The following is a 25,000-nucleotide window of genomic DNA, read 5'->3' on the forward strand; positions in this document are numbered from 1 at the left end:
TTATTTTTTCTTTTTCTTTTTTTGTTGTTTTGAGGTATGAGCGGCTTTATTTATTTTGGTTGTTGTTTTTGTTGTTTTGTTGTTGTTGTTGTTAATGTTTTGGTTTCATTTTTTTTCCGCTCGATTCCTTTTTTTTTCTCTCTTTGTTATTCATTTTTGTTATTTTATCTATTTCTCCGCTTCTCGTCTTTGTTTCTTTCCCCTTCCCATCACCATCTATTCTGACTCTCTCTCAGCCCCATTAAAGCCCTCCCCAATTATACACACCCCTATTAAACCCCCATTAAACCCCACATTAAACCCCTCCCCCCTTTTACCTATCCCCACCAACCCCCAACCAGCCCCCAAAGACCCCCATCAACTCCCAACGACCCCCACCAACCCCATGGACCCTCAACCAACCCCAAACACCCCCACCAACCCCAAACACCTCCACCAACCCCAAACACCCCCCATCAACCTCCACCAACCCCAACCAACCCCAACCAACACCCCAACCAACACCCACCAACCCCAAACACCCCAACCAACACCCCAACCAACCCCAACCAACACCCCCCCCAACCCCAACCAACACCCCCACCAACCCCAACCAACCCCCGCCCCCTCCAAAAAAAATCCCCCTCTAAACCCCTTTTCTCGTCCTTCCCACAGGCTGTTCGAGAGCAACAGTGAACTCATCGGTTTGTTCACCAAGTTCAACCAGCTGAGGACGCGCGATGAACAGGCCGAGTCCCTGGAGTTGGCTGAACACGCCACCATCGTCATGAACTCGATCGACGAAGGGATCAAGGCCATGGACAACGTCGACTTCTTCTTCGACCTCCTGCACCAGATCGGGGCCTCACACCGCAAGATCCCAGGGTTCAAGAAGGAGTATTTCTGGGTAAGTTGGGAGGGGAGGGAAGGAGGGAGGGGAGGGAAGGGTAAGAAAGGGGAGGGAGGGAGGAGAGGGAGGGGAGGGAAGGAGGGACAGCTAGGAATTAAAGGGAGGGAAAGGTCGACTTCTTCTTCGACCTCCTGCACCAGATCGGGGCCTCACACCGCAAGATCCCAGGGTTCAAGAAGGAGTATTTCTGGGTAAGTTGGGAGGGGAGGGAAGGAGGGAGGGGAGGGAAGGGTAAGAAAGGGGAGGGAGGGAGGAGAGGGAGGGGAGGGAAGGAGGGACAGCTAGGAATTAAAGGGAGGGAAAGGTCGACTTCTTCTTCGACCTCCTGCACCAGATCGGGGCCTCACACCGCAAGATCCCAGGGTTCAAGAAGGAGTATTTCTGGGTAAGTTGGGAGGGGAGGGAAGGAGGGAGGGGAGGGAAGGGTAAGAAAGGGGAGGGAGGGAGGAGAGGGAGGGGAGGGAAGGAGGGACAGCTAGGAATTAAAGGGAGGGAAAGGTCGACTTCTTCTTCGACCTCCTGCACCAGATCGGGGCCTCACACCGCAAGATCCCAGGGTTCAAGAAGGAGTATTTCTGGGTAAGTTGGGAGGGGAGGGAAGGAGGGAGGGGAGGGAAGGGTAAGAAAGGGGAGGGAGGGAGGAGAGGGAGGGGAGGGAAGGAGAGACAGGTAGGAATTAAAGGGAGGGAAAGGTCGACTTCTTCTTCGACCTCCTGCACCAGATCGGGGCCTCACACCGCAAGATCCCAGGGTTCAAGAAGGAGTATTTCTGGGTAAGTTGGGAGGGGAGGGAAGGAGGGAGGGGAGGGAAGGGTAAGAAAGGGGAGGGAGGGAGGAGAGAGAGGCGAGGAAACGAGGGACAGCTAGGAATAAAAGGGAGGGAAAGGTCGACTTCTTCTTCGCCCTCCTGCACCAGATCGGGGCCTCACACCGCAAGATCCCAGGGTTCAAGAAGGAGTATTTCTGGGTAAGTTGGGAGGGGAGGGAAGGAGGGAGGGGAGGGAAGGGTAAGAAAGGGGAGGGAGGGAGGAGAGGGAGGGGAGGGAAGGAGGGACAGCTAGGAATTAAAGGGAGGGAAAGGTCGACTTCTTCTTCGACCTCCTGCACCAGATCGGGGCCTCACACCGCAAGATCCCAGGGTTCAAGAAGGAGTATTTCTGGGTAAGTTGGGAGGGGAGGGAAGGAGGGAGGGGAGGGAAGGGTAAGAAAGGGGAGGGAGGGAGGAGAGGGAGGGGAGGGAAGGAGGGAGTGGAGGGAGGAAGGAAGGGAGGGGATGGAAGGAAGGAGGGTGGGAGGGGAAAAAGGTAAGGAGGGAGGGGATGGGGAGGCAGGGAAGGAAGGAGGGAATGATTCCAGGGTTCAAGAAGGAGTATTTCTGGGTAAGTTGGGAGGGGAGGAGGGAGGGGAGGGAAGGAGGGAGGGGAGGAGGGAGGGGAGGGAGGGAGGGAGGAAAGGAGGGAGGAGAGGGAGGGGAGGGAAGGAGGGACAGCTAGGAATTAAAGGGAGGGAAAGGTCGACTACCTACCACCGCAAGATCCCTGTGTTCAAGAAGGAGTATTTCTGGGTAAGTTGGGAGGGAAGGAGGGAGTGGAGGGGAGGAGGGAGGGGAGGGAAGGAGGGAGGGAGGAGAGGGAGGGGAGGGAAGGAGGGAGTGGAGGGAGGAAGGAAGGGAGGGGATGGAAGGAAGGAGGGTGGGAGGGGAAAAAGGTAAGGAGGGAGGGGATGGGGAGGCAGGGAAGGAAGGAGGGAATGATTCCAGGGTTCAAGAAGGAGTATTTCTGGGTAAGTTGGGAGGGGAGGGAAGGAGGGAGGGGAGGGAAGGGTAAGAAAGGGGAGGGAGGGAGGAGAGGGAGGGGAGGGAAGGAGGGACAGCTAGGAATTAAAGGGAGGGAAAGGTCGACTTCTTCTTCGACCTCCTGCACCAGATCGGGGCCTCACACCGCAAGATCCCAGGGTTCAAGAAGGAGTATTTCTGGGTAAGTTGGGAGGGGAGGGAAGGAGGGAGGGGAGGGAAGGGTAAGAAAGGGGAGAGAGGGAGGAGAGGGGGGGGAGAGAAGGAGGGACAGCTAGGAATTAAAGGGAGGGAAAGGTCGACTTCTTGTTCGACCTCCTGCACCAGATCGGGGCCTCCCACCGCAAGATCCCAGGGTTCAAGAAGGAGTATTTCTGGGTAAGTTGGGAGGGGAGGGAAGGAGGGAGGGGAGGGAAGGGTAAGAAAGGGGAGGGAGGGAGGGAGGGAAGGAGGGAGGAAGGGGATGGAAGGAAGGAGGGTGGGAGGGAAGGAGGGAGTGGAGGGAGGAAGGAAGGGAGGGGATGGAAGGAAGGAGGGTGGGAGGGGAAAAAGGTAAGGAGGGAGGGGATGGGGAGGCAGGGAAGGAAGGAGGGAATGATTCCAGGGTTCAAGAAGGAGTATTTCTGGGTAAGTTGGGAGGGGAGGAGGGAGGGGAGGGAAGGAGGGAGGGGAGGAGAAGGAGGGAGTGGAGGGAGGAAGGAAGGGAGGGGAGGGAAGGAGGGAAGGGTGGGAGGGGAAAAGGTAAGGAGGGAGGGGATGGGGAGGCAGGGAAGGAAGGAGGGAATGATTCCAGGGTTCAAGAAGGAGTATTTCTGGGTAAGTTGGGAGGGAAGGAGGGAGGGGAGAGAGGGGAGGGAAGGGTAAGAAAGGGGAGGGACAGCGGGAAGGAGGGAGATAGAGGAAAGGAGGGAAGAGAGGGATGGAGTAGAAGTTAGAAAGGAGGAACTGGATCAGTAGGAGATGAGAGAGAGGGTAAGGAGTGAGAAAGTGAGAAAGAAGAAAGGGAATGAGGGAGGGAGGGAGGGAAGGAGAGCAACAGGAATAAGTCAGTGAAGGACCGGAGAAATTAAGACATTAAAGATTAAGAGGAAATGGGGGAGAGAGGGAAAAAATGAAGAGAATATAGGGAGATAAATAAGGAAGAAGGAAATTAAAGAGATAGAGCAGTGGTTCCCAACCCTTTTCATCCTGTGACCCCGAACAATGTATAAAAAAACCCATGACCTCGTTCAGTGACTCTCATCTCAGTTATATGTGAGAGATAATTACACACACACACACACACATAGACATACACACACACACACACGCACACACACACACACACACACACACACACACACACACACACACACACACACACGCACACACACACACACACACACACACACACACACACACACACACACACACACACACACACACACACACATACACACACACACACACACACACACACACACACACACACACACACACACACACATATGTAGGTCCTGTAGGTGAGATTAAATTCAGTTTAATTATTCTTATTTTTTTATATATTGTTCCATGGTCCCCCAGTAAGTACCCCATGGCCCCCTGGAGGCTATGACCCCCTGGTTGGGACCCCCTGGAATAGAGGAAAGGAAGAAGGTGATAAAAGTAAGGAAAAGGACATCAAAGAGGGTCCAGAAGGAAGAAAGGGAATAGGGATAGACTAAGAGAAAGAAGAAACGAAGTAGGGAGATAAAGAGAGGAAGGGAAGGAGAACAGAATCAAGTGAGAGAGAGAGAGAGAGAGAGAGAATAAAGACAGAAAAGGGATAAGGGAGAGTTTGAGGAAAGAAAAAAAGGGGGATTTAGAGGAGGGTTCCTTGAAGGGAGAGAAGGGGGTAAGTGGTGTCGGTGTTGTAATTAGGTTGTCGAGGGCGGCTCCCATTGCATGGTAATTAGGCCGAAGGAGGGGGGGGGGATTTTGGAGGGGGGAGGGGGCTCTGGGAGGGAGTCCGGGAGAGGGAGAGGGAAAGGGAAAGGGAGGAGGGATTGAGGTGGGATTACATGCTTATACATACATACATATATATATATATATATATATATATGTATGTATGTATGAATATGTATATATATATATATATATATATATATATATATATATATGTATATATACATATATATATACATATATATATACATATACATATGCATATATATACATATATATACATATACATATATGTACATATATATATATACATATATATATATATATATATATATATATATATATATATATATATATATATATATATATATATATATATATATATATATATATATATATATATATATATATATATATATATATATATATATATATATAGAGAGAGAGAGAGAGAGAGAGAGAGAGAGAGAGAGAGAGAGAGAGAGAGAGATAAACAGATAGATAGATGAATAGATAGATATGCATATATATACATGACCCCCCCCCTCTCCCCCCCGCAGAAGATCGAGCAGCCGTTCCTCGAGGCCGTCCGCCTGACCCTGGGCGACCGCTACACAGACAACATGGACAACATCTACCGCATAACCATCAAGTTTCTGATCGAGACGGTGATTCGCGGCTACGAGCTGGCGGAGGAAAAGGAGCCTAATGACAACGTGAAGAAAGGATGCACCAACAACGCAGAAGGGAACAGCAGCAAGGCCGCCAAAGGGTCGTGAAAAATGATGAATTGCACATTTCGTTTTTCTTTTTTTTTCTCTCGTTTCATTTTCTTTTTTTCTTTTTTTTTGATGAAGGATTAAGTAAGATGGAAGTATGTTTGTTTGTTTGTTTTCTTTCAGATTTTTTCTTTCAGTTTTTTTTTTTCAATTTTGGTATATTTTGTGATTTTTTTTTTCTTTTTTTGTGTGTTCTTTCGTTTTCTCTTTCATTTTGTCTTACGATTTATCTTTTTTTTATGTTTTTGTTCTCTCCCTGTCTCTCTGATTATGCAAGAGAGTAATCTTTAAATTTTGGGCTTTCACCAGATTTAAAAAATGGATTTAAGAGTTGAGAAAAAATATATATTTATAGCAATGGAGATAAACATTTTCCATTGACTTCCAAAATATTGTTGATATATACCGCAATATTTAATAAAAGTTCATTCGATGTTTGAGAGAATATTCAGTAAGTATTTTTTTTAGAGATAGATATATGAAAGGAGAATGCTCAGATCTCTTATTAATTAAAATCTAATTAATTAAGTAATAGCTTTATGGCTGAAAGTAAATAAAAAAAAAATAATAATGTCACATGTTGATAAGAACTGAGCGAAAGAATATGAAGAAGGACATGGAAAGATGAAACAAGAGAATGAGGGAGAGACAAAGAAACCGAAGAAAAAAAAATAGAAAAGAAAATAATTTATTTGATTTACATGTTTTTTCTTTCTCTTTTTTTTTCCCTTTAATGTGTATCTTCCTAATCTATTTTAACTCGGTGTCTTCGAGATAAAAATGATTAACTTTAAGAGAACCAAAAAGCACTGCCCTCTTTGGCCCGCACAAATTGGCTCCATATTTAGTCACGTGTTCAGTAGCTGAAGGAAAAAAGAAAGAAGGAAAAAAACAACAACAAAAAAAAGAAAATCAGTACATGAGGTTGGCAAGTTATACATGTTAGTACATGTTTTCAGTGTATGGTATAGAGAGTATCTTTATATGGTATTAGTATATAGTAACGAGATCCTATTGTAATAATGACGTTATGGAATGCATATATTTGAATATGGTATTAGGATATGAAAATATAACACCAATGATATTAGCGAGGTGTAATTTAATGTCAGTATAATTATAAAATGAATGCATGGTATCAGTATATGATCTATGGAAATCTTTGAATGGCTTCCTTTAGTATCAAACAGCGTCGTTTTATGAAATTGATAACATCAGTGTATCAGTAATAATGTATGTGTGAATATCTATATAATGAAAAAAAGAGGTTTGGTTGAAACGTAAAATAAAACATATTGTTTATTAATTCTACGGATATTGCAACCCATATTTCAGTAATTCGAGTGGTCGTGTTTCGCATAAATCTCCGAGAAAGTCCATGTCATCTACCAATGCTCCCTCTTCCTTTGGCGTCACCTCCTTTGTTTACATTTTCTCGTGTTCTCTAATCCTTTCCTCGCTTGTTCTTTTGCTCTGATATTTTGTTTTTGTTTTATAATACAACTGAAATACAAGGTTCGCGTGTGGCTCAGAAACGTGACTCAGAAAGACTAGATTGTAAAGCAGGAGAGAAGAAGTCGTGATTCCACACACACTCTGTTCGTTAGTCTCTTCTTTAAAAGAATTGGCCAGGGGAAAGAGGGTATGTATCTTTGAAATTACTTTATTCTTCATCTATTTCGCATTCGCTATCTATAATCACTCAGTTCTATTTTTTTCACCTTCACCAAATAACCAGCAAAGCGATCGTGGCGAGCTGACGTAATTTAATTTAGCAAAAAAAAAAAGAACAAAGATACATTTGAAAGATGATACCTCTAAAAAAAGAGCGGGCGACATCCTCCACGCCGCACGCACACCTCCCGCTTGGAGAGAGGGGGGAGGGAGGGTGGCGTGGGGGTCCAGGCGGCAGCTGGGGCTCGGAATTTCGCATGGGCATTTAACCTTTTTTTCCCCACGTAGGTGCAGAAGAATGCCAATTTAAAGTTTTGCATATATTCTCGTAAATCTTACGGTGTAGTGAATTGCCATTTTTCTGGGTGATGTTCATTAGTCTAAATTTTCTGATTACAAGCACAACTAGGAGACAGTTTAAGGACGATGTTGAATAGATATATTTGACATTAAATTGGCAATCTTCTCTCGGTCTGTAGAAGCCAGTGTGTATATATAATATTAAGGAGTTTCGATTTTATGGTATTAAGATAAGACATCCCATCCTCACGTTATATTTAAGGTCTCGTCTCTGTTCTCGGTGTCATGAGTGTTCATAGATCTAAACTTAGACTTTTTTTTAATCTCTCTCTTTGTAGGGGAAAAAAAGTAAAGACTTTCAACGAAAATTAGAAAATGGAAGGGAAAAAAAGATGAAGCACATGGTCGAATGCGCCTCTCGTCGACTCACGTAGAATGAGCCCAACATGCGCACACGGCTTCAAAAAGGAGACGCTTGTGCGCATCTTATGTGTGTTGTTTACTTCCCACATTTCACAAAAAATAATAAAAAAAACAATTATAATTAGCATCCCTTTTCAAATGAGGAACATATTAATCATTAGACTGAGTATCAAAAACGATAATTAAAATAATTTCATTCGAAAGTGGAACTCTGCAGTTAAGTTTACAAAGCCTGAACGATTTCAATGCGCTGTATACAGATATATATGCCTATACATATATATGTTATACGATCCGGAAGGGTAACTTGTATCAACCAAATGCCACGGCAGAATTCCTCGGTCGATAAAGTGGAGACTCTCGATGTCATATTTAGGATTAAGACAAATGTTAACTTTTAAGAGCAAGTCCGTAGCGAAACCCCAGCTGCTGTTTGTGGGCGGAAATTATTCAAGAAAATTTCTCAAGAAAATGTTCAAGGAAAGTGTTTAAGACGCTCGCCAACTCGCGATGAATTTTTTAGAAGACTTTTGGTGCTGAGATCTATCTGTCAGGCTTTCGTATTCTCGATACTATTACCATTATCTCTTTTTTTTCTCCATCAGCTTTATCATTTGCCTCTTCTTCGTCTTCTTTATCATCATCTTGAACTTCTTCATCTTTCTGTTCTTCCTCCTCTTCTTCTTCTTTCTCCATCGTCTTCCTTTCTCCACTTCTTTTACTTCTTTTTCTTTTATGTCTTCTTCTCCACTTTCTTTTTATCTCTTATCCATTTTCTTCTTCTTCCTCTTATCCATTTTCTTATTATCATTATTCTTATTATCATTTTTTTTCTCCTTCTTCTTCCTCCTCTTCCTCTTCTCCATTTTCTTCGTCTTCTTCTACTTCTCCATTTTCTTCTTCTTCTTCTTCTTCTTCCTTTACCTCTTCTTTTTCCTCTCCATCTTCCCTATTTCTCTGAGTGAAAGTATCTGGCAACGAGAGACAGGTCGTGGTGACAGTAGGTACGCAGAGCTAATGCTTAAGGTCGTTGCAAAAGTCTAGTACCCAGGGTCGTCTTGTTGTCTTCAAGAGGTCATTTCGCCGGTGGTCGAGGTCGAAGTCGTGGTCGTTGGTTCTAAAGGAGGTCGAAGTCGTGGTCGGTGGTTCGGACATAAGGTGGCGTCACGACCAGGAGAGCGATGGTGATGATAAAGATGATTTCGGAGATGGAAGTTGATGGTGAGAGGAAAGGTTGAGTCTGTGGAGATGAAATATGGGAGAATATTTCTGTGGGATTTTGCAAATAATCTGAGATCCGTTTGGAGAATGTGGGATGCATGTTGTTTATGAACCGGACACAGAGAGTAAAGAAATAGACTGAGATTAGAAAAAGGAGCGTATTTTATTGTGTGTAGAAACAGTGTGCATTTTTACGTGATACCAATAAACACTTTTTTGATAAGTCATAGCACAACAAATATGAAAAATCGCATACATAAAACTTATGATAGCGGCGGAAGATCTTGTAAAAAGAAAACATCCACTTCAGCTACAAAGCGTTGACATAAAAGAAAAAAATAATAAAACCTCCCCAAAAATACAAAAAAAAATATTTTTATTAATATAATTTCGTATCACACTATAGTATTTGCCACCTGTAGCGATACCAGACTTAGCTTTAACAATTGCCAAAACTAGCTTAGTTGATGTATTATTATTTTTCATTTTAGTAGTTCACATTTAGTTGATATATTACTATTTTTTCTCAGTAGTTCACATACGGTATGAGTTTACGTTCTTTCACATACGACCAGTTCTTCGTAAGCGGATCTGAAGGAAGTGGAGTCGGTTAGATGGAGAAATTGTTTTATATTGTAGTTGCTCTTATCTTTTAGTTTTTTCTTCATTCTCGATCATTCTGTTTGTGTATGAGAGAATAATTTTTGACTGTACGTAAATACATAAAGTACCGAATAAGATTAAGGATAGGAAATAAGGGCATATGTTCTCCTTTAGTATTTTTTCCGGGTCACGATACTTATAAGTATGAATAATTTCCTTCTAATTTATTCTTCTAAGATTATGAGCAAAGAACGTTTATTATCATTGCTATTATCATTATTCCATATATCTTACGCACAGCCTATATTAACCCAAGTTCATAGAAAAAGTAAACAAATAAACAAATACATTAAAGTATTTGGATTCCATCTAATCGATCTCAAAAGAAGAAAAAAAGTCAGGAAAGAAAACATAAATTCTCATTATCTTTTTGATCAAGGCACAACATGCGTAATTTATTTCATGTCAAAAAGCTAAATGATTATGAAAGATATAATGTTGCGTGTCGATTTATTCTCAATCAATGTGCAATATGTGTATGAATTAAATTTACCTTGTGTCTCCGGGCTTCGTCTTGAAAGCATATCGGTGTTTTTCAATGTAGCTAGGCTCGTTGTGCGCATAATCTTCTAAGCTGGTTATATATATTTAGAGATAAAGATGATATAAAGGAAATTGATTTGTTGCTACTTAATTGTATTCGTTTCTTCTTTTTTTCTCTCATATTTTCAGCATTTTTTGTTGTTTTGTCTAAGATGTAAGACTCTGCATATGTGTAGAATTTATATCAAACAGACTCAATGTACATATTAGTTGGCCGTGATCATCTCTCTTAGAAGAAAGATGAAGGAAAATGAATTAAAACACTATTTATGAAACTACATCGAAAAGCAAATTCAACTGTTTGTACAAGGACTGGTTTGATCAACGCTGCAGTCTTGTAAACCGCTATTTGTGAAGAAGAGATCAATTCATTCTTGCTGTGGCTATGTGTTCCTACAGAGCCCATGTGCGTATAGGAAGTAAGCATGTACACCTACGTACATGCATGGAATACATTTAAATACATTCATACATAGATACACATATATACACATATGAGTCTGTGTGTGTGTGTGAGAGAGAGAGAGAGAGAGATTGAATGAGTGAGCTGTGTGTGTGTATGTGTGTGTGCATATGTGTATGTTTGTGTGTGTGTGTGTGTGTGTGTGTGCATATGTGTGTGTGTTTGTATGTGTGTATTCCCGCTGAGTGCGGAAATGTATGTGTATGCTTAAAACACATTTTGGCTAGACAGCACAAAATTAACACAATTCTGGTTTCGTATCACAATTCTGCCTTTTTCTCTCAATTCACAGCGATCACTATCAGTGCATAAAAATGTAACAAAGTAACTGTCTCAGCTTAACCATAGCCAGCAGAAAGAATGAAAACGAAGTTGATGCAGTTATCCTCGAAACCCTTGAACATAGAAAACGGTTCGGATGCATCATAAAAAATGCGAAAAAAAAATTTCAGGAGAAACTGGTAAAGTCTTGTAGTAAATGGTCAATTGCTTGCTAGAAATGTGGAGCCAAGGATGATGTTCTTGCTTTTATAGTAACTGTTAGGATAAGAACTTGTGTAAAAAAAAGTATATATATTATGCCTATAACGTTAGCCAAAACGTTATATACTGAAGGAGAAATTGCAACTAGATTTGTCTAGTTTTTTGTTCTTAGTAATAGAAAACAGATGAGAACCAAGTTTTATTATTTTGCTATTATGTATAACATACATGTACTACATAACAAGTCAGCTGTGTCAGAGAAGAAGAAATAAAGAATATTTGTTAAGTCCATCATTTTATTTACCCTTTTGCAAGCAGAAATTTCTAGCTGGAGGTGAAAATAGAGCAACAAGGATGTGAACAAAGTAGTAATAACAAGGAAAATAAACAGGGAATGGTAATAATTTTATGAATAAGTAAAAGAGTTTGAGAAAATACTTCTACCCCAGACAAAGAAATCTAATGAACAGGCGGCGGATGGTAACCCCGGCCATTCCTTTCACACAGAGGGTAGTTTAGAAGCAAACAAACATACAGCATATCACACCAAACAATATCCACTGTAATAAATGGAATTACACTAAATTATTTCTTATCTAAATTTATCCTCTACCCCAGACAAACAAATCTAATGAACAGGAACCCACATATAAATATCTATCACTATCCGTCAGTAACAACCAATAGGTAGATGGACATTGTCGATTTCATAAGGTCATCCATTCAGTGGAAGAAATTTCAAAAAGTGAATTATAACTGGAGAATGATTTTTTTGAAAAATGTGAGTGAAAGAGAATCACTGGAGGAGGGGAAAGGCGTAAGAAAAATAATGGAAAGAAAATATAATCAAAAACCTAATTAACATAATTACTTTGGGTGAAATTACAGACAATAACTAAGGGGAGGAATAATACTCCAACAATAACAATAATGATAATAATAATATGATGATAATAATTATGATAATGATAATAATAATATGATGATAATAATTATGATAATGATAATAATAACAGTAACAGTAATAATGATAACGATACTACTACTGCTACTGATGATAATAATAATGACAATAATCAACTAATAATAATGATTATAATGGAAATACTGATAATGATAATGATGATCATCATGACAATGATAATGATATTAATAAAGATAATAATAACGATAATGATAATACTACTACTACTAATAATAATAATAATCATATCGATGAGAATAATGATAAAAATTATATAAAAAACATTAACAAAAATGCTTTTGATAATAATGATGATGATACTGATAATGATAATAATGATAATGATAATAACAATAATGATAATAATAATAATAATAATAATAATGATAATAATGATAATAATAATAATAATGATAATAATAATAATAATAATAACAATAATAACAATAATAATAATAATAATAATAATAATAATAATAATAATAATAATAATAACAATAATAATAATAATAATAATAATAATGATAATAATAATAATAATAATAATAATAATAATAATAATAATGATAATAATAATAATAATAATAATAATAATAATAATAATAATGATAATGATGATAAGAATAAGAATAAGAAAATTTATAGTAATAACAGTAATAACAGTAATGATAATAATGGTGATGATAACAGCAATAGTAATGCTAATGATAATAATAACAATGATGATAACAAGAATGATAACATTGATAATAAAAATGATGATAACAGTAATGATAATGATAATGATAATAATGATAATGATAATTATGATCATAATAATAAAGATAAGAAGAAGAAGAAGAAGAAGCAGAAGGAGAACAATCATAATGAAAATAATGATAATTACATTGATGATAATAAAAACGATGATAACAATAATGCTAATAATGATAATAATAATGATAATAATGATAGTAGTAATAATAAAAGAACAACAATGATAATGACAATAAAGATTATAATAATCATGAATCCCGTATCACAAATCTGCTTTATGTTTGACCTTTCTAAACAGCTGTAATTTATCACCATAATTATTATTGTAATTATTCATGTTGTTTTTATTATGTTATCATTATCTCTTATTATTCATGTTATTTCTATTATGTTATTATCATCATTATCATCATTATTATAATTTTCATTATTATCATCATTATAATTACAACAGCATTTGGCCGTCAGCATGATACAGGCAAGGAATTACTCCACAATTACTCCACTACCTATATACATATATACAATATACATATACTGTATATACCTATATATAATATTGTATATACCTATATACAATATACAGGTAAGGAATTACTCCACAATTACTCCACTACCTGTGCGTGAAATGATAATGCTTAAGCCTCTTTCCTAACCCGAGAATGCTGGCTGGTATGAACGAGCTGTACCTTCCAGAAAAAATGTGGTTGATTAGATCTAGGTAATCAATGCGTGCCGTAATACGTATTATATATATATATATATATATATATATATATATATATATATATATATATATATATATATATATATATATATATATAATACGTCCGTGTGTGTGTGTGTGTGTGTGTGTGTGTGTGTGTGTGTGTGTGTGTGTGTGTGTGTGTGTGTGTGTGTGTGTGTGTGTGTGTGTGTGTGCGCGCGCGCATAGTGCCAGAGGGTGGAGTAATGGTACTATATTCCCGAGGTACTATAGAGGGAACGCCGAGGCATCTCATTAATCTAACAGGTTCTATAGGAAAGCAAAAATAAAGTCCGAAGGGTGCTTAAGGGGCACGCGTTCCCCTGACAATTAGATGAGCAATGCTCGCATACGAGGGCCTCAGGGGCAGGGGAGGAGTGCGAAAGGAGTGTATCCTTGACCAGAACTGCTTTCTGGCTCGCAATTATATATATGACATATTTACGCTCCTTTTTTATTGCTTCTGCTAAATCGAATTAAGAAGTAAGCCTTTTTGTGCATTACTTTTGTAATTATTTGTTTTATGAGATAATCTTTATCAAATGAATTGAGTAAAGTTTTTTTTTCGTGGAGGATTTCAAGGGGGATGCGAGAAAACGTGCGATCCATCGACCTGAAGACATGTCGACCGTCCACCGATGATGGCCAGTGAGTCAAGGCGCTCAACGATATACAAAAATAAAGATCATTGAAGTTATCTTTGCATTCTTACAGTTTTTTTTTACATAGGTATGTGTGGCCTAGGTTGCTTTGAATTTCTCTGCCTGGCAATTCAAACAAAAGGGAAAAGGCTACAACTCTTCAAATTACCACCCTGAAGTTATAGTTATATTGAAAAACAATACAAGCAAGATGGAAATTAATGACCCATTCTTGGTTAAAAACAATACAGGCAGGACTGACAAAAAGGGAAATTGAGAGAAGAAAAATAAAGAAAAAAAGGACGACAGAATATTCTGTTTATAGATAGTACATTTCTTTGTTTTCTTTTGGAAGCCCTGTTCTTTTTCTACAGACATTTAACCCAAATAACAGCCATATTACTGAATGATAAACTTATTTACTTTCTTTTTGTTACTTATTACACAACTATTGTCAAAGATACCATTCAAGTCACTTTAAATGCATAAATTTTCTAAACTATTGCTGAAGTGTATATAAATGCAAATAAACTTTTACAATACACCTAAGTTAGCCTTAAATATTTCAGACTCCTCAATTATTCATAAACAGCAACAAATCCCAATACATTTGCAAAATTCTTCTTCCTTTACAAATCAGTTTTTGCATAATGATTTTGATTGGCATCATGATAAGATAAAGAAAGGCATATTTCCTTAGATCATTTTATTTTACATATAACACAAGCTAGACTCAAAAACTACAGTGCCCTCATCATATACTTTATCACTAACTCTCCTCATCATTTGTGAGTTCCTCATTCATTTTTCTCTTTTCATTCATTGTTCCTCCTGTGACGCCTGTGGTTCAGACGCAGCAGCTCTCAATGTAGAAAAAAGGGAGAAAATATACTTAAGCTGTTGAGAAGAGTGCACATTACAAGTGTAATTTTTTTCCGCAAACTACTGGAAATAACTTAGAGGCTTCTATCCCCAAATGACTGTTTTAAGTATTACATTAAATAATGATAATGATTAATATATATACAAATCCATTATAATATATAATATATATATATATATATATATATATATATATATATATATATATATATATATATATATATATATATATAATGAAAACTTTTAATATGACATAGGGAAATTAGTAAATTGTTAGAATTAACAACAAAAGTAAATAATATTTTTAAGTTTTGAATTGAATTGTAATCACATAATAACACTTACTTTTCATTTACTTTCTGTTTTGACTTGACAAATAAACAGCTTAAATGCCATAATAAAAAGTATATATATACATATATCAACATTCACCCTGCAAGTTAACAATCTTGTAAAAAAGGAAAAGCTATGGAATGTTAGGAAAAAATAAAAGAACGAACCCAAAAAGGATGATATAAAAAAGTAAAAAAAGAAAATAAAAAGGGGGGGGGGGTTGGAAGGGGCAGGGAAAACACACAACACAACTTAAAAATTAATTATTTGGTTGATATATCAGATCATTGACGGGAGAGTGACAACTGTCGAATGTCTCTCCTTTTCTCACACAGAGGCGCTTTGAAACCCTGCTGACTCGACTTACAGGATCACGTCATCTTTGTATACAATGTGTGTGTGTGTGTGTGTGTGTGTGTGTGTGTGTGTGTGTGTGTGTGTGTGTGTGTGTGTGTGTGTGTGTGTGTGTGTGTGTGTGTGTGTGTGTGTGTGTGTGTGTGTGTGTGTGTGTGTATATAGGTGTAGGTGTGTAGGTGTGTAGGTGTAGGAGTAGGTGTAGGTGTAGGTGTAGGTGTAGGTGTAGGTTTAGGTGTAGGTGTAGGTGTAGGTGTGGGTGTAGGTGTGGGTGTGGGTGTGGGTGTGGGTGTGGGTGTAGGTGTAGGTGTAGGTGTGGGTGTGGGTGTGGGTGTGGGTGTGGGTGTAGGTGTAGGTGTAGGTGTAGGTGTAGGTGTAGGTGTGGGTGTAGGTATAGGTGTGGGTGTAGGTGTAGGTGTAGGTGTGGGTTTAGGTGTAGGTGTAGGTGTGGGTTTAGGTGTAGGTGTAGGTGTGGGTGTAGGTGTAGGTGTAGGTGTAGGTGTAGGTGTAGGTGTGGGTGTGGGTGTAGGTGTGGGTGTAGGTGTAGGTGTAGGTGTGGGTGTGGGTGTAAGTGTAGGTGTAGGTGTGGGTGTGGGTGTGGGTGTAGGTGTAGGTGTAGGTGTAGGTGTAGGTGTAGGTGTAGGTGTAGGTGTAGGTGTAGGTGTAGGTGTAGGTGTAGGTGTAGGTGTAGGTGTAGGTGTAGGTGTGGGTGTGGGTGTGGGTGTAGGTGTAGGTGTAGGTGTAGGTGTAAGTGTAGGTGTGGGTGTAGGTGTAGGTGTAGGTGTGGGTGTGGGTGTAGGTGTGGGTGTAGGTGTGGGTGTAGGTGTGGGTGTAGGTGTGGGTGTGGGTGTACATGTGTGTAGGTGTAGGTGTGGGTGTGGGTGTACATGTGTGTAGGTGTAGGTGTGGGTGTACATGTGTGTAGGTGTAGGTATAGGTATAGGTGTAGGTGTAGGTGTAGGTGTAGGTGGAGGTGGAGGTGGAGGTGGAGGTGTGTGTGTACATGTGTGTAGGTGTAGGTGTGCTTGTGCGTGTGTAGGTGTAGGTGTAGGTGTGCTTGTGCGCGTGTGTGTGTAGGTGTAGATGTGCATGTATCATGTATGCATGTATGTAAAGCTACAATGTGAGAATCATCTTGTGATATAAATTAACTTCCATATATGAGTATTATCATTATTTATCTTGAAAATTAGACAAAGATTAAATTGGGCAAATGACCAAAAAAATTAGTAGTTTAAAAATGTCTAAGCAAAATTAGACCTAGGCACTTAAAACTATATTCCTGGAACTTAAAAACATGCTAATGTTTATATACGACTGTAAACACACAGTACATTCGTACATTTGTGTCCGACAAAACAGTGGTTTCACCCTGTCATTAACAGCTTTTCCATGATCCAATGGCCTTGAAATATAGTTAAAAGAATATCATTGTGACAATAAGAAAATAATTATGGCACATGAGTTAAATAAAACTTGGCAGGAGGATGAATACGTGAGAGAGGTTGGGAGAGGGAGAATATATATATATATATATTTCATTAAATATGCAGACATTTTGTTTAAAAGTATACAGTTTTTGAAGGCCTATCAATAAATTTCACAAAATCATTATTTTCTCCAGATCTGCAATAATTTCAACCATAAGGTTTGTTATACATTGACCTAACCTTTATTTCTACTGTTTTCTTAAGCATATTATCCCAACTTCTTGAAGAAGTACTTAATTATCACATGAATAAATGGAACGTTGTTTGTTAACTGATTGAGATATCTTTAGGTGCTCAAGTCACTCAAAATATAAATAAATAGTCATATACCTTAATTACATAACTTTTGTGAACAGAATAACCAACACAAAAATGGATAAAAAGAAAAGAAAATCACAAAAGACTAACCACTAAAACACAAAATCACAACACCAGACATTTTACCAGACTTCTGACTCGCGAATTTCAGACAAGTGGACCAGTCAACCACCAACTGTGTGAGACCTAGTTCCCCTTTTTCCCTTGAACAAAACTAATAAACACACGATCTATAAACAAGCAGAAGCCAATAACAAAAAATACAATCTAAACTTTTAAGCACAAAAAGACCAAAAAGACTCAATCACAATACTCTCTTGACAAAACACAGGACAAAATGGTAGACTGGTGGGAAATCAAAAATATCATTTGAGAAATAAAAACAGTGATTAAACGGACACCGTTACATGCCACTCACAAGGAGAAAACTGCAAAACTACATTACAGTTTAAAAAATGTAGACCAGGTACTGTTCCCCCACATACTGTTCAAGGGGTCCATTACCATGAAAGATCTTGCTATGACTAGAGAATTGCATTTTGCATGACCCCAAAAACCTTCACTCTGGATAAACTGGCTCTCCTTTGCTACATTGGCCACTTTAGTTCACTTTTTTACCACCATCAATTTCAATTTATTGAATTTTCAAAAAATGAGTAAAAGAACGAAACAATAATTCTAATAATTACTCAAAATCTGTATTTTCTAACAAACCTTTTGCTATTCTTCTTTTTTATGAATATCCTTTAGAAAATCTAATAGGTAAACTCAAATTCTTAAAAAAGTTCTTGTGCAGGATGTAAAAGCCAACTTTTCCTAACTCTCATGAGAAATGCTAATGAATGAGAGGCCATGAATGAACCATGAGGGGGGGATGACTGGAGCATCAGGAAGGGTTCAGAACCACAAACAAGGACTAAAAGGAAATGCTGAGGAATTAACGCATTTCACACGCATTATGTTGAAGTAGCAAATTGTCAATAATAGTTACATTAAGAACAACAGCCGTAAATGATGATTATAATAATAATAAATAATAAAAATAATTATCATAATAATAATGATGATGATAATAATAATAACAATAATAATAATAACAATAATAATAATAATAATAATAAAAACAAATACAGTGATAAAAACTTATAATAATAATAATAGGAAACAACACATGGGAAGGTTCTGCAGACTGGGCCATTTTGATATAAAACGAATTACCAGCAATAATCAAAATCAACATCAAAATCCGTGAGCGAGTAGCAACGCGTGGACCGAAGGGAACTTGCCTCGAAGGACTGGAGGGAGAAACTACCACATGTACATCCACATCAACACATAACTATAGGCACATATTGGTGGGAGGCTTTGCACAACAATCAAGGATATCACGGACCTCGCCTCTCACTCTCAACTGAGGTGTTACTTTCATTTCTTTCTTTCTTTCTTTCTTTCTTTCTTTCTTTCTTTCTTTTTTTCTTTTTTTTTTTCTTCTTCCTCTCCAGGTTCTCGACTGAAAGTACCTTCTTAAAACAGTGGGATGTCTTCTGAAAGGTCTCTAGTTGGACTTTGGGGAGACTCAATAAAGACGGGATGCCTAAACTACTACAAAGAATTTTGATGACAAATACTTACGGCCATCATGAACCTGTAAAATCTTTATTCATGACTTTGCCATTTGCAATATAATTACATAAAAAATGACTGAAAATTCCCGAAGAATATAATTCACAATTTCCCTGCACTAAAACAAAGGAGTCAAAAGAGATACCTTGCATCCCACTGTTACTCTCTCTAACCAGCCAAGAATCAAGGGAGCAAGCCACCTGGGTCAAGCTTTCTGCATTGGAATCACTAGCCCTGAATCACGCAAACTGCCAACAACCTTGTGACAACCTCCAACCACCAGTCTGTGGTTCTAGACCTCTTGCAGCACAGCTGGCACTGCTGGCCAGTTCTGCCACCTACACCAATTTGAAGAGACAGACCTCCGGCATCACAGACGTGAGAGGTTATGATGAATGGACCTGGGTGGGTGAGGCTGGGGTAGAGGGAGGGGGTATGTGACGCGCTATGAACAACAACTGCTCTCTATTTACACACGTGACGTTGACTACACGCCTTCTTTACCATAGACTAACAAAACTGTTATGTGTCTTAAAATTCCTTCTGTATTTTGTTGCTATTCCATTTCGCTTTTATTCTCACTCTACAAGTCCTTTGCATTGTTACCTCATGATGGCAAGCCAGGGGAAACTTCCAATCAAAGGTCACTGCACAAAGAACCGTAGGACTAACATATGCTGAAACGCACAACTACTACCATTTTTATTTTAATATATTTTTTTTAATGAACGACACACGTCTACCTCTACATCAACTGAGCTGCGTGCCAGCAGTGAGGGTGTTAGCGAATCTGCCACGTGAGCATTGGTCTTCTATCTCTGCAACACTAAGTCAGTGCAAACCAGGACCTTGGGTTTCGAAACTGGCGCCGAGCTAGCAACAGCGTGGAATCATAAACGTTAACTTTGAGTTCATACACTTGAACTTTATAAGAGAAAACTAAAAAAATTAAAATTTAAGTATGCATCTAATAATCCAAAAATAAAATGAGACTTGCAACAACAGCTATGGCTACAAATACATACTCTTTGCTACGAGAACAGATGTGATCTTTCATATAAGATATTGATATACAGAACTGTACATAAACACATCTAATAAAATAAGTGTTGAAGGCAGAATGCAGCAAGAGCAAAATCTGCCTTCCCTGAATGTTGGAAATTACGTTACTGCTAAAATGCTAGCAAATGGCACACTAACAAAATTATAAAAATAATAATCGGTTCAGACCTCTATCAAAATACGCATTACAAATAATATCAAGCTCCGCACAGGAAAGTGTCGAGGATGGAAGTCCCTAATACATTAATAATCATAATATATATACATATATTTATATATTCAAATACCTATTTACCTGTGCACATATATGCATGATGAAACTTTCATCTCTAAATGTCACCCTAAAATGTTATCAGAAAAAATCTTTCTTTAACCATTCTAGAGCAACAGAAATAACAAACCTTTTAACGCACTATATACAGATACGGATAGTTTATATACTGAGATAAACAACTTTCCTTTTTTTAAATCTGTAAGGTGACTAAGTACGCCTTGCAGCTGCAGTATCTCCTTTACATCATTCCTCCGAGCAAGTCGAAACTTCTTTCCCCTCTTTCTAAAGCTTCAAGAAATGACAAAGTCCCATCCTCTCTTATTCTCAACTCTTTGTCTGCAATGTTATATATGACACAATAGTCATTAGTCAAATAAGGCTCTATCCCTTTTCTTGCAGCTCTTGCAGAGGTGATTGAATTATATCACTGAAAAGTGCATATCCTATATAACCTGATTAATATTTTGAGGAATACAGAGTAAGAGGTAGCAAGAGGAGAGACAGAAGAGAGAGAGAGAGAAATGGGTGAAAGGGAACAAATTTTTTAAAATTATAAAAACTCAATCATGAACACATGATGGAAATGCAAGCACAATGGCCAGTGTGGAATGAAAGGTCAATATTGTGAGTACAATTTCAAAAACCTACTTCCAAGTCCACATGCTGCATTCCTCCAAACCTCCGCACTACTATTAAAACTCTTTGTATATATACAAATATCCATTATCAAATTAAGATAGAACTCTTAATCCAAAAATATGGAATGTTCTGGAGAATTTTAGTGACCCAACAGTCAAAATTTTAACAAGCTAAAAAGGTACCATTTGCGAGAACTTCTTTTCATGATAATTCCGATTCAATCCGGAATCGCTCCATTCAAATGCGTTGCGTAAAGGAGCCATTATCGCCAGAGAGTGAGTGTGGTGGTCTCATGAAATAGAAAAATCTCTTAAAATGCCAACTATGTCGGTCTTTAAGCCACCTGTATATTTGTCATCCTATTTTACAATCTCATCACCACTTCAAAGAATGACTTAGCATTGCAGAAAAGGATTTTTCTTTCATATTTCTAGGGGTTTTCCTTTTTCCTTAAAAACCTATGACACTTATTTGTCGTGTCTTAACGTTGTATAGCACTTCTGGCAGACTCTCACAGGTTTCAGGATGCGTAGACGAGATATTTCTGATTCAAATCTACTGCACCTGTAATGAGAGGAGAATATTAGGAGCAGAACCATGAATGACTGAGCATAAGAACATTTTAAAAAATAAAAAATCCATAACAGTTGACAAAGACCAAATACTGAGTACCTCCATCTCTTATGTACACTAAATGCAAAACTATGTATGCATGCGCATACGAACACACAAATACCAAAATCTATTCACCCCACCCACTCACTAGGCACATGCCTCTACATAAGCAAATATACATACATACTCACTCAATCCCTCAATCACTCCTTCATCCAACTCAGTCAGTCAGTCAGTCAGTCAGTCAGTCAGTCAGTCAGTCAGTCAGTCAGTCAGTCAGTCAGTCAGTCAGTCAGTCAGTCAGTCAGTCAGTCAGTCAGTCAGTCAGTCAGTCAGTCAGTCAGTCAGTCAGTCAGTCAGTCAGTCAGTCAGTCAGTCAGTCAGTCAGTCAGTCAGTCAGTCAGTCAGTCAGTCAGTCAGTCAGTCAGTCAGTCAGTCAGTCAGGCAGTCAGTCAGTCAGGCAGTCAGTCAGTCAGTCAGTCAGTCAGTCAGTCAGTCAGTCAGTCAGTCAGTTGCTCTCCCAATTGTCTCATTCATTCACTTGCACATCCACTCCTTCACTCACCCATTCATTCAACCCACTCAAATCCCTCATTCATTCAATTGTTCTTTCACTTGATCATTCATTCAATCACTCATCTTTCTCTCTCTCAACTTCCTACCTTGAGCAGAATAAATGTCCGCAATTCCTGCAATGGTGCCGCCGCTCATAGATGCTAAACTTGACCTGGCAATGGGCACAGGCATCACTCCCATCATCGCGGACCCAATGGTCAGCCACAGCTCGTCCTGGCTGATCTGGCACGCTCCAGGAGAATACCCTCCCTCGGGCGTCTCCTACCAACACTGTCCGATGGTCCCTGGGATGGAAGAGGTAATCAGTCACTTATGTAGGGATCTGGCCACCAAACAGTGCATAATGAGTATCCTTTCACTACGCAAGACAAACCTAATAACCAGTAAGATAAAAGAAAAACTCTGGAAAAATATGGACATAGATACCATTACTGAAATGTCAGAGAAAAGAACAATCCCTTTAGGATTCTCAGAAAATCCTTAGAAAGCAAGGGTCCCTAAAAACATCTAGGAATATAACATATATTAGCAAAGTGAAAAATCCTTTGACTCTTTCTTTCTTTACACATGTTTCAAAAAAATGTATTTCCAAAAACACCACTGTCATAGCAAAATAATAAGAGGTTAAACGTCATCAGGGAATCCATACAGTATCCAAAGCAGAAAATTTACAACATTCGGGAAAGAAAAGCTCATACATTTATAGATGTAGCCCTTTCAACCCTAGCATATCTATCATAGGCCTTTTCCATTCTTCACTCATGCCAAGTTGGCTTGTCATAACAGAAAAAACGTACTTTGAGACTGCCAAGGTTGTAACTGAAGCTGGCTCTGTGTTATCTCTTCGGTCATAGGCTGTGTGCATGGTTAACTTGCTGCGGAAAACCAGCTGACATGCCCACTTCATTCCTGTGGAAAATAGAGCAAAATTAATTATACATTTGCATTCTGATGATACTTGTACATAGATACACAACCAACCTACATCAAATGTCAATCAATCATATTATACTATACTAACTAATTACAAGGTATACAGCAACAATGCAGCTTTAACATGGTGACTACAATGCCTGTACCACTGTCATTTTTAGTCTCATATCAGCAGTCCCTCCCTCTTCCCTCTTCCCATTCTTCCCCCATTTCCCCCCTTTACCTCTCCTCTCTCCTCCTCTCTCCTTTCCTCTCTCCTCCTCTTTCCTTTCCTCTCTTCTCTCCTCTCCTCTTCTCTCCTCTCCTCTTCTCTTCTCTCCTCTCCTCTCCTCTCCTCTCCTCTCCTCTCCTCTCCTCTCCTCTTCTCTCCTCTCCTCTTCTCTCCTTTGCTCTACTCTACTCTAGTTTTTTCCTAGTATTTACCTCTGTTGCTCTTTTATCTCCACTATTTCTTCTACCTCATCTTACGCCTCCTCTAACTCTTACCTGGCATAAGAGGATTTCTTGGCAGCTTCTTTTTGGCTTCTTGCACAGCTGTCTGCTGACTCTGAGCCTCACGCACCTCAGAGTCCGAAATAAGAACAAAGGCATCACTGTCTGCAAGACTTGTCTCGCTCTTGCTGGTCTGGAGACGATGGTCTGGTCCACGCTGTCCATCATGCGCCACACCTCTCTCGATGGTGCTTATGGCTCTGGCTACACCTGCAATAATGGCCGGAAAGAGTGATTTTACATTCAGAAGAAACCAGAGAAGTATAATTTAGTTTATGAACATGAAATTTCAAAAAAGAACTTCAAAGAGAAAGAGCACATGTGTGCTAAGCAACAAGAAAATCAAACCAATCATGGCCCACCAACACACCTTGAGGGTAATTGGAACTCCTTCTCAATACAATGTCATCCTGAGCCTCAAGTGACTGTGACTGTGAAGTTTCTATGCTCGGTGTACTAATGGTGGAGATAGAGACAGCAACTTGTCTGTGCAGAGGTCTCTTTTCCTTGCCCAATTTCTCTGGACTATGCTCCTGTGTAATGCAAAAAATAAAACAATTCTATATTCAAATTGATATTACACAAAGATAATGCTTACAATGCTTAATCTGTATGCTCATTGTATGACTTGAGTACAGGAAACACATTTATCCAGGTCTGCATAAAAAGGGGAAAATACAAACCGTCGTCTCCACCACAATTTCCTCCTCACTGGTGGCCAGTTTGGTTGGATCAGCAGACACAACAGTATAGGAATCCAGGTCTACTGCCCCCATGTCCTCGGAGGCCTCCGCCTTGTCACTCTCCTCGACGTCGCTCTCTCCCTCCTCAGACAGGCTGCTCTCACTCACACTCTTGGTCAACAGAGCTGGTGTGGAAGAGGTGGCATTGTTAGCTTTAGGGAGAACAGAAACTTGACAATCCTCCCAAGGAACAACTTTAAAAAGTATGGTCGATGAAATAAAAGGACAAGGACAGGGACAAGGACAAGGACAAGGACAAGGACAAGGACAAGGACAAGGACAAGGACAAGGACAAGGACAAGGACAAGGAGGAGGAGGAGGAGGAGGAGGAAGAGGAAGAGGAGGAGGAGGAGTAGGAGTAGGAGTAGGAGTAGGAGTAGGAGTAGGAGTAGGAGTAGGAGTAG

General features: G+C 39.1%; 2 protein-coding genes across 11 annotated transcripts in view; one reads left to right on the top strand and one right to left on the bottom strand.

Annotated features, from left to right (window-relative positions):
* LOC113813528 (neuroglobin-like) overlaps positions 1-11,442 on the top strand; it is a 282,557-nt gene extending 271,115 nt beyond the window's left edge. For all 7 annotated transcript variants that reach the window (XM_070117713.1, XM_070117714.1, XM_070117708.1 and 4 more), the window contains exons 3-4: positions 655-886; positions 5,168-11,442. In XM_070117713.1, coding sequence (XP_069973814.1) covers positions 655-886; positions 5,168-5,386 — 451 coding nt within the window. In that variant the 3' untranslated portion in view covers positions 5,387-11,442. The remainder of the gene's footprint in view (positions 1-654; positions 887-5,167) is intronic.
* Positions 11,443-19,067: 7,625 nt separating this feature from the next.
* The window catches only part of LOC113812933 (WD repeat and FYVE domain containing 3 bchs), a 22,886-nt gene continuing 16,953 nt past the window's right edge, over positions 19,068-25,000 (bottom strand). For all 4 annotated transcript variants that reach the window (XM_070117707.1, XM_070117705.1, XM_070117706.1 and 1 more), the window contains 6 exons: positions 24,537-24,721; positions 24,224-24,386; positions 23,848-24,063; positions 23,226-23,337; positions 22,515-22,712; positions 19,068-21,801 (listed from right to left, as the gene is read on the bottom strand). In XM_070117707.1, coding sequence (XP_069973808.1) covers positions 21,705-21,801; positions 22,515-22,712; positions 23,226-23,337; positions 23,848-24,063; positions 24,224-24,386; positions 24,537-24,721 — 971 coding nt within the window. In that variant the 3' untranslated portion in view covers positions 19,068-21,704. The remainder of the gene's footprint in view (positions 21,802-22,514; positions 22,713-23,225; positions 23,338-23,847; positions 24,064-24,223; positions 24,387-24,536; positions 24,722-25,000) is intronic.

The sequence above is a fragment of the Penaeus vannamei genome, chromosome 41 (genome assembly GCF_042767895.1).
Source record: "Penaeus vannamei isolate JL-2024 chromosome 41, ASM4276789v1, whole genome shotgun sequence".
NCBI classification, from domain to species: domain Eukaryota; kingdom Metazoa; phylum Arthropoda; class Malacostraca; order Decapoda; family Penaeidae; genus Penaeus; species Penaeus vannamei.